Here is a 9042-nt window from a genome sequence, read left to right as displayed (position 1 = left end):
CTCTGAACCCAGGAAGGGTGTGTATGTGTGTGTGTGGGGGCTCTGTGTGCAGAACCTGCCTGCACAGAGATGCAGTTGCCCTGACAGGGGTTAGCTGGGGCAGGCCTGGGGGAGATGTTCCTTTTCATTTCGGGTCCTAAAGCACTGTTGGAATTTGTTTTAACCCTGTGCATATATTACTTTTAGACTTTAAACTCGTTTCTAAAAGAAAGTGTTGTCCCCAAATGGTGGAAACTACCCTTTTATGCTTTTCACAAGGGAGTTTATAAGCAGCAGGATATTTTAAAGCCTGATAGTTAAAATAACAAAGCAGGGGTGAGGGGCCGCTGCTGAGCGGTTCTGGTCACACGGCAATGGGAAGGAGGAGGGATGCGAAGGATGGAGCCCCCAAGGATGCAGGGTGGCCTTCTGGGGGAGCTTTAGTGACGTCCAGACGGCCTTGCTGATGGGTCTATCCTCCCCAGACCGGCCCAGCTCTGACTCTGTCTCTTCATTGAGCCCCTGGACTGTTGTCCCTGCCGCCATGCGTCTTGGTAAATGCACACATGGCCACGAGCAGGGACAGATCCCAGCCTCCTCCTCGGGTGCCCCCGCCGCCCAGGGCTGTGGGCAGAGAGGGGGGTGGATTAGAACTGAAGTGCGCCCGGGGTCAGGTGGTCGCAGAACCTCTTGGGGGCTCTCCGACTCGGAGCATCCCGGGCCCCTACGCCTCAGGAGTCCCTAGCGCCGGGTCCGGCTCCTCCGCCCACTGTGGCTGGCGCGACCCCAGCGGTTCGCCCGGGGCCACTGAGCGGGCGGGGGCGGAGTGAGGGGCGGGAGCGGGGCGGGGATCTCGGGGGCGTGGCGGAGGAGGGGCCGAGGGGGCTGAGGCCCTGCAGGCGAGGGACCGACAGGCGCCGGGGCGGGGCCGGGGCGGGGCCGAAGCGGGGCGCCCCGCCCGCCCCGCTGGGGTCGGCACCGCCCGCCGTGTCCCGTGACGCTGGTCGGAGCGCGGGTCACGAGTTGCCAACGCGGCCGGCGGCGGCGGCGATATGGCCTCGGAGCGGGACGTGCGCGCCCGGCTGCAGCGCGCCGGCCAGGAGCACCTCCTGCGCTTCTGCGCCGAGCTGGCGCCGGGGCCGCGCGCCGCACTGCTGGCCGAGCTGGAGCCGCTAGAGCCCGAGGCGCTGCGCGAGCACTGCCTGAGCGCGGCCGCGGCCTGCGCACGACCCCCGGGCCCGCCGCCCGACCTGGCCGCGCGCCTGCGGCCCCTGCCCCGCGAGCGCGTGGGCAGCGCGAGCCGGGGCGACCCCGAAACGCGGCGGCTCTGGGAGGAGGAAGGTAGGCGGGGCAGGGGTCCCGGCGGCGGGGCGCCCCTGGCCGGCCGGAAGGGGCCTTGACCGTAGAGACGGGGGAGAGGGGAGGTTGTGCGGAGAGGAATTCGGTTTCCCTTGTTTCTTTGTGAAGTCTCCTCTCCTCTCACACGTACCAGCTCGCGACTGCGGTGTGGAGCCCCCGACCGCTGCCAAGCTGGCGGCCGCCACTGGGCCGCATTCCCTCGGGAGGGTGCTTTGTGCATGCGCACACCTGGATGGCCAGCTGTCCAGCCCGCAGGCGTATTGACAGCAGGGGACCCCTTGCACACTTGCTTTTCACACACTTCACACCAGCGCCGGCGCAGGTGCACCCCTAGTCTCTTGGAGGGGAGCCTGCCCCGGGCCCCAGCTGTGCAGCTCTGACCAGGCCGACCCGGTGTTCCCTGTGAAGGACCCGGGTTGGAAATGAATCCAGGAGATGTCATCAGAAACCCAGAAGGGTCGGGGCAAGGTTAGGTTTGGGTAGGGCCCTTGCCCAGATGAGATCAGAATGTTATCTGGAAGTTTTTGTCCTGTGGCTGTCAGGAGTCTCTGAGCCCCGGGCTTGCTCTAAAGTGAAGGGGTGGTCGTGTGGCAGGCCCCAGGCACCCCCTCATGGCGCCCCATGCCTTCAGGTTTCCACCAGATCGCCCTGAACAAGGTGGCCGTGCTGCTGCTGGCTGGCGGGCAGGGCACTCGTCTGGGCGTGACCTACCCCAAGGGCATGTATCAGGTGGGCCTGCCCAGCCAGAAGACCCTCTATCAGCTGCAGGCAGAGCGGATTCGGCGGGTGGAGCAGCTGGCTGGCGAGTGCCACGGGACCCGCTGCACTGTGCCCTGGTGTGCCCTCTCTGCATTACCTTGGCCCTCGAGTGATCCCCCCATGTAGCCCAGCCCTGCCCCACCCAAGACTTGAACCCCAACCCCAGCACAGCCCTGGACACAGCCCAGCACCCACCCAGGCTGAGGCCTGACCCTGGCCCTAGGCTGGACCCTGATGGCAGTCCCTGTCAGAGCCCCATCGGCCAGAGTTGCCAGGCCCCCAGAAAGGCCGGCTCAGCCTTGCCTCCTCTTGCAGGTACATCATGACGAGTGAGTTCACGCTGGGGCCCACGGCCGAGTTCTTCAAGGAGAATGACTTCTTCCAGCTGGACCCCGACAATGTGGTCATGTTCGAGCAGCGCATGCTGCCTGCCGTGACCTTTGATGGCAGGGCCATCCTGGAGCGGAAAGACAAGGTTGCCATGGCCCCAGGTACACCCCACCCAGAGACGGGGGGGAACCACCTGGCTTAGAATGTGCAGCTAGCCAGGGGTCAGGAGGACTGAGACAGAGGCCAGAATGTGCTGCCCACAGGCTGTGCGGTCCTGGGCAGTGGCCTCCTCTCTCTGGGCCTTGATTCCCATCTGTCACGTGGAACAACCTCAGGACTACTTGGAAAGTGATAGAGAGCTGTCTCAGGCACAAAGTCCAGCCCCGAGGGGCACCCCCTGCCTCCAGCATGCCCTGGACTAGCCAGCTGAGGCCCGGCGGAGCCCTCCCAAGAGCATGTCCCTTTCTGCCCCTGCAGACGGCAACGGGGGACTGTACCGCGCACTGGCGGACCACCGGATCCTAGAGGACATGGAGCGCCGAGGAGTGGAATTTGTGCACGTGTACTGCGTGGACAACATCTTGGTGCGGCTCGCCGACCCCCTCTTCATAGGCTTCTGTGTGATGCGGCGCGCGGACTGTGGCGCCAAGGTGAGCGCGCCTTGCCCCGCCCCTCTACAAGCCCCGCCCCCGGGCCGCCTTGCCCCGCCCCGTCTTCCCAGCGCGGCCCCACCCAGGCTTCCTGTCCCCTCGTGGCTGCAGGTGGTGGAAAAGGCGTACCCTGAGGAGCCTGTGGGCGTGGTGTGCCAGGTGGACGGTGTTCTCCAGGTGTTGGAGTACAGCGAGATCAGCCCCGAGATTGCGGAGCTTCGTGCGCCCGACGGGGGCCTGCTCTACAACGCAGGCAACATCTGTAACCACTTCTTCACGCTAGACTTTCTCCAGATGGTCACCAGGTGTGTGTAGCAAGTGGCCACGAAGGCTTACCAAGGCTGGCGGGGCCAGCCAAGCCACAGTGACTGGAGGCTGACCTGAACCCGGTGGGGCTGTGGTCAGGAGCCCGCTCTTGGGTTGGGGTGGAGAAAGGTTCTCGCATTTAAACAAGCAGGAGGCACCAGAGAGCCCCTGCAGCTGGTGTGAGGTTCCGGGCCGAGATGGCCTGCTCCTCCTCCTGTGGCGCGGCCCGTTCCCCGCGGGGACCACCTCCGCCCATGGCTCGCCGGTAGCCATTTTGCCTGGGCAGGAATGTGGCTGAAGGTGCCTGGGTCTCAGGCCAGGGAGTGCGGGAGGGCGCCTGTGCCCTCCCAGAGATTGGGCTCAGCTCCACTGCTCCCGTGCTCTGCGGTGTCCACCTGCCGGCCCGCCCCACCTGACCGGGCAAGCTGAAGGGCAGGGATGGGGTTCCCGCCGGTGTCATTTCTAAATTGTGTCCTTCTTCCCCTTGTCCGCCTGTCCTCTCAGGGAGTTTGAGCCCTTGCTGAAGCCACACGTGGCTGTGAAGAAGGTCCCATACGTGGACGAGAAGGGAAATCCGGTAAAGCCGCTAAAACCGAACGGGATAAAGATGGAGAAGTTTGTGTTTGATGTGTTCCAGTTTGCTAAGTTAGTGGCAGAAGTCATTATTTTTTTCCTTCTCTCTTCCTGTTTTGGTGGTGGGTTCTGAGGCCCAGTTGGGCAGGGAAGTGGAGGCTGGGGGGTGTGTTGGGGAGGGCTGGGAGGGCCCCTTCGCAGTGGGGAGCTGGGGGGCTGCAGGGCAGGTCTCAGGGGGAGAAGGCCAGAGGAAGCACCCCCAGGGATGGGAGCACAAGGAACATGTGGTGCAGTGGAAGTCCCTGGGGCTGTGGACTTTGGGGGTCACCGTGCCCCCTCCTGAGCCCTCCGTCTGCCCCTCGCCTGGGGTCAGGAGGCTGTTTCCAGGCCAGGTTGCTGGGGGCTCTCAGGGTGTTTGGCCTTCACTCTGGGGTCCCAGGGTCTGGGGGTTTGGCTGGTGGGAATAAAAGAGAGGGCTCAGGAGAAAGGCTCAGTGTGCCTGTGGGGCCCTCCCCAGGCCTGCTGCTCCCAGAGCAGACCCCGCTTAGTCACTGTAACCTGGCCCGGCCTTCACCTGCCCAGCACGAGGGTTTCCGGGCCAGGACATTGGGTCACCAGCTCTTTTCTTCACCAGGAACTTCGTGGCTTTTGAAGTGTTGCGGGAGGAGGAGTTCTCCCCCCTGAAGAACTCTGACTCGGCAGACAGGGACAACCCCTCCACAGCCCGGCGGGCCCTGCTTGCTCAGCACTACCAGTGGGCCCTGCAGGCGGGGGCCCACTTTCTGGACGAACATGGGGCCCGGCTCCCCGAGCTGCCCAGGTGAGTGTGGGCCCCAGCGTGCTGCCCAAAGGGCAAGGCAGTCAGGGCCCCACCCTCAGCCCCAGGGCCCCTCTGGCTTTGCTGCTGTCTGAGCTGTGGGGGGGGCGAGGAGGGGGTTTCCGCCCCTGCCCCACACTGAACGCAGGTGGCTATGTGCCCAGCCTGGCCATATGGTGACTGTTACTGCAGCCTTTTGGCCCAAGCTCTTGAGGTCTGCTCAAGGCCTTGGGGGAGGTGGGGGACTGCAGCCCTTTCCGGTTCATTCATAAGCTTTGAAACCAAGACCCAGGCATGACATTGAGAAAACAGCAAGGCAGGTCGACATCAGGTTTCAAACTCCCTGGTTGTCCATGGCTGCCCCTAGATCTGGCTGCCCAGATCTGTGCAGGATGCTTGGCAGGAGCGGGTGTCCAGCTCAGATCAGGGCCTGTCACTCAGACAGGAGCAGTTTGCTCAGGGCTCTGGGTGTCGGCAGGAAGAGGCATTGCTGAGTTAGGGGCTGCAGGGGCTGGGTGGGGTTATCAGCCTGCTGGGCCAGGCGAGGAGGGCCAGCTCCCATGACGGTGGTGCTGGGAGAGGGCCCCGGGGTGCGCACCCCTGAGCAGATGCTGACAAGTGGGCTCCCCCAGCCTGCCTGGCAGCAGAGAGCCTCCGGCCATCTGTGAGATCTCGCCGTTGGTGTCCTACTCTGGAGAGGTGAGAGCCCCCCGCCCATGTGAGGCCTTTCTGGGGTGGGGTTTGCATGATCAGAGGAAGATTGTCTGGGGGAGGTGGGTGCATGGGTGGGAAGTCAAGCTCTGTCTCAGTTTACCAGTGGGGTAAATAGTCCCTTAAGTTGCAGAGGACCTTCTGGGTCCCGGGGTGGGGTGAGGTGTCAAGAGGCCGTCACAGGTCCTGGGAGGGGTGGAGAGGACCAGCCAGGCCAGGTCTGAGTCTGGGGTTTGGGGGGTCAGGCTTCTGTGGGAGCCTTGCTGAGAGGAATGTTGGCCCCTTCCCTTGTCTGGTAAGTTTTGGCCTGAGTTTGCTGGGAGGGCTCATGCTGGCCTGTGGTCTTTAGGAGGCATCCGACCCTTGTTTCTGGAAGCCTCTCTGGCCCTGCCCTTCCCTGGCTCCGGGCAGAATTGGGACCCTGCTCGGGGGTGCTGAGCGGGGAACACTTGGCCATCGTGGCTTGCCTGTTTCCAGGGTCTGGAGGTGTACCTGCGAGGGCGGGAGTTCCAGTCCCCGCTCATCCTGGACGAGAAGCGGGCCAGGGCGCTGCAGCCCTGACTCCCTCCCACACCTGCAAAGCCAGGGTCTCCAGGGGTGAAGATGGGGCCTGACCTGGGGCTCTGGGTAGGAAAGCAGGCTGCTGTGCCTTTCCGGCCTGTGGAACACAGAAGGAAGCGTGCTGGTTTACTCCAGGAGGGTGGGACCTCTCCTGTCACCTGTTTCCATGGACACAAGGGATGCCAGGCCTGCTGTCGGCCAACTCAGGATCTTGGGCTTCGCTCCTGGCTGTGGGGTCCGAGGAGGAGGCAGAGGGACTCAGGACCTTGGACAGTGGGGCTGAGAGGAGGCTGTGGGGAGGGGCCAACGGAGGTGTGGCGTCATCGGGTGAGAGCAGCGCGCCCTGCCTCTGTTGTCTGAGCTGAGAGGTGATGGGAAGGCGGCTCCTCTGCCCCACGTGCACGTCTGCGTGGTGAGAAGGAGCCCCAGCCACACGGAGAAGCATCTCTGCAGATGTACAGATGAGGGAACGAGAGAAGGGGACAGTGTCCTTCTCTCCCAGGGTGACGTGTTCACAGAGGCTGCCCCCTCCCTCCCTGGCAGCTGAACCACTAACACAGCCCAGCCTGCCCAGCTGAGGCCCACAGCAGAAGGGGCCCGACCCCTACCCATAAAGGCTGGTCGCTCAGGGAGAGCCGGCTCTCAGAAGCTCGGCCTGCACACCTGAGACCGAATTCTCTCAATTCCTATCCAAAGCCTCAGCCTCTGTCACATCAGTGGCTGGTTTAAGCTACTGAATTTTATGTGCTTCCCCCAGAACCAGTGGCGGCCTCCTGCGGTGGGTGATTAATCTCGAATTTACCAGGTGGGGGGCGCCATCCCTCGCCCGGCCCACCAGGAGCTTCTGACAGCTGTTGGTGCTCCCCCTCCTCCCCGGCTCTGGTGGGGGGGGACACAGCCTCCATATTTGGGGCCATGGCCCCCTCCCTGCAGCCTGGCCGAGGCTGGAGAAAACCAGCTGGCCCTGGGCTTTTGCCTCTGGCTTTGCTGTCTGGGCCCCGGCACCTGCTCTCCCCTCTGAAAACCAACGCAGCGGCACCACCTCGTCCCGTGATGTGTGGAGCAGCATTAATGCAGCCTACTGCCCCACTGGGTCACCCACCCCCTTCCCTCTCTGCTGCAGCCCGCAGCCCATCCGTGGAACCCCTGGTGTCCCCAAGGCAAGGACGTTATCTGGGTGGCGGGTTCAGACGCAGCTGATGACTCCAGTGGCTTGGGGTGGACGGTGGCTGTGCCCATGCATCCTGACCCGGGCATGACGGCAGGGCCAGGGTCACGCCTAGGCTCTGCCAGTCTTGTGCAAACCTCAGATTCAAACCATGTGCCTTAGGATCCTTCTCTCAGCTGTTCTACAGGCAAGCAGAGGGCCGGGGGCAGAGGGGGGGTGGGCCAAGGAGGAGGCCTGGGTCCAGGTCCTGCCCACAGCGGCTCCTCACTGCTCTAACTGCACGAGCTCTTCTCTACACAAGTTGAGTTAGCTGGGTAAACGGCTGAAACAGCTCGCTTTTTAAAAACTTTATTTTCAGATAACTATACCTTCACATGAAGTGTCAAACATAGCAGGGAGAGGTCCTGGGGACCCTTCACAGTTTCCTGCAGTGTTTTCACCTCACGTGGTCACAGGACCCCGCAGACCAGGAGAGGCTGGTGCTGCTCTAAGTGGCTCACCACAGGTGTGGATTCCTGCGCCTGCTCTGCTCTCAAGAGGCAGGTGTCCCGTCACCACAGAGACCTCCCTCATGCTACATTTATGGTCACCCCATCTCCGACCCCAGACTCCCGCTAATGAAACAACTGGGTTTTGAAAGATTGCCAAACTCCTGATTTTCCACAGGAGGTGGGGGATTTCCAATAAACACAACGTGCTGTGATTGACCGCCTGGGAGTGCGGTTTCTGACGAGTACGTGTGTGCTGGGAACAGCACCAGGTGTTCACAGCTCTGGTCCATCCGAGGGCTGGAGCCCAGTGGGGGCCCTTTAGGACCAAGAGCCCACATGGGCGAACCCGCTCTGGGCTGCCCAGGAATTCCCTCGTGCTCCCGTCCAGCTCTTCTCCAGGGTCTCAGGGGGGCCTGAGACAACCTAGTGGGTCAGGCCCCCTGGGGGTGGGCCCAGAACCTGCCTCTTGACCCAGCTCCGCCGGGGCGGCCCCGGCGCTCTCAGTCCGAAAGCCTGGGGACTAGCCCTCCTGCACCTGCATCCTCCAGATGCCACCATTTCCCTGGGAACAGGCTGTGCAGGGAGGGACGCCTGAGGGCATCGCTGGGACTACCCGAGGAGGACAAGGGGCAGGAGAGCGGGAGGGGCTTCCCGGAACCGGTTCAGACAAGCGAGGCGCTGAGCAGGGGGCGCGCACACTGGGGAGCCCTCCGGACACCCAGAAATGCTGCAGCCAGGACCGCAGGAGGCAGCGGGCTCCCCCCAGGGGCAGTGGGCAGCCTGGCCTGGAAAGCCGCAGGGAGGGGCCGAGCTTGAGGTCCGGCAGGGCAAGAGCCGGGCCGACCTCGCCGTGCGGGGCCGCCGTGCGCCCCGCTTCTGCGGAGGGAAAACGCGCGCACAGCAGAGCGCGGCGACGCCTCGGGCACCCCGAAGGCTCGGGGGCGGGACGAGGAGCCCGAGAGCCGCCGCCTCCCACCCCGCGCGGGCGGCGCGGACAGTCCAGCGGGCCGCCCGCCCCCGCCAGCCCCGCGAGTCCAGGAACAGGGGCCCCCTGCCTGCATGGCGGGGAGGCCGGCCGGTCCTCACCGACCACCGCCCGTCGGGGAAGTCGCGGCCGGGGGCGCAGCGGGGCCACCACGGGGACCCGGGAACCGGGAGCCGGGGCTGTGCGAAAGCCAAAACCCTCTCAAGTCCAGGCCACCGCCGCTTTCCGCTGAGATACGCGGGGGCGCCAGCATACGCAAGCGCCGCAAGGTGTAAGGTCACCGCGCAGGCGCGAGAGCGCGCCTACGCAGGAGCCGTAGGCCGTATACCTCACGCAGGTCGCAGCGAGAGCGT

At 64.2% G+C, this 9042-nt stretch overlaps 1 protein-coding gene across 1 annotated transcript; it reads left to right on the top strand.

Annotated features, from left to right (window-relative positions):
- The first annotated feature begins 1016 nt into the window (after window positions 1-1016).
- UAP1L1 (UDP-N-acetylglucosamine pyrophosphorylase 1 like 1) lies at window positions 1017-7920 on the top strand. The gene is made up of 9 exons (XM_014781988.2): window positions 1017-1320; window positions 1970-2174; window positions 2413-2588; window positions 2905-3077; window positions 3189-3382; window positions 3888-4028; window positions 4591-4776; window positions 5406-5472; window positions 5962-7920. The coding sequence occupies exons 1-9, from the start codon at window positions 1032-1034 to the stop codon at window positions 6043-6045; spliced, it is 1515 nt and encodes a 504-aa protein (XP_014637474.2). The 5' UTR covers window positions 1017-1031; the 3' UTR covers window positions 6046-7920.
- Window positions 7921-9042: the final 1122 nt, after the last annotated feature.

This window comes from Ceratotherium simum, chromosome 29 (assembly GCF_057802395.1).
Source record: "Ceratotherium simum simum isolate JZ-2026a chromosome 29, ASM5780239v1, whole genome shotgun sequence".
NCBI classification, from domain to species: domain Eukaryota; kingdom Metazoa; phylum Chordata; class Mammalia; order Perissodactyla; family Rhinocerotidae; genus Ceratotherium; species Ceratotherium simum.
This window is presented reverse-complemented; position numbering and strand designations above follow the sequence as displayed.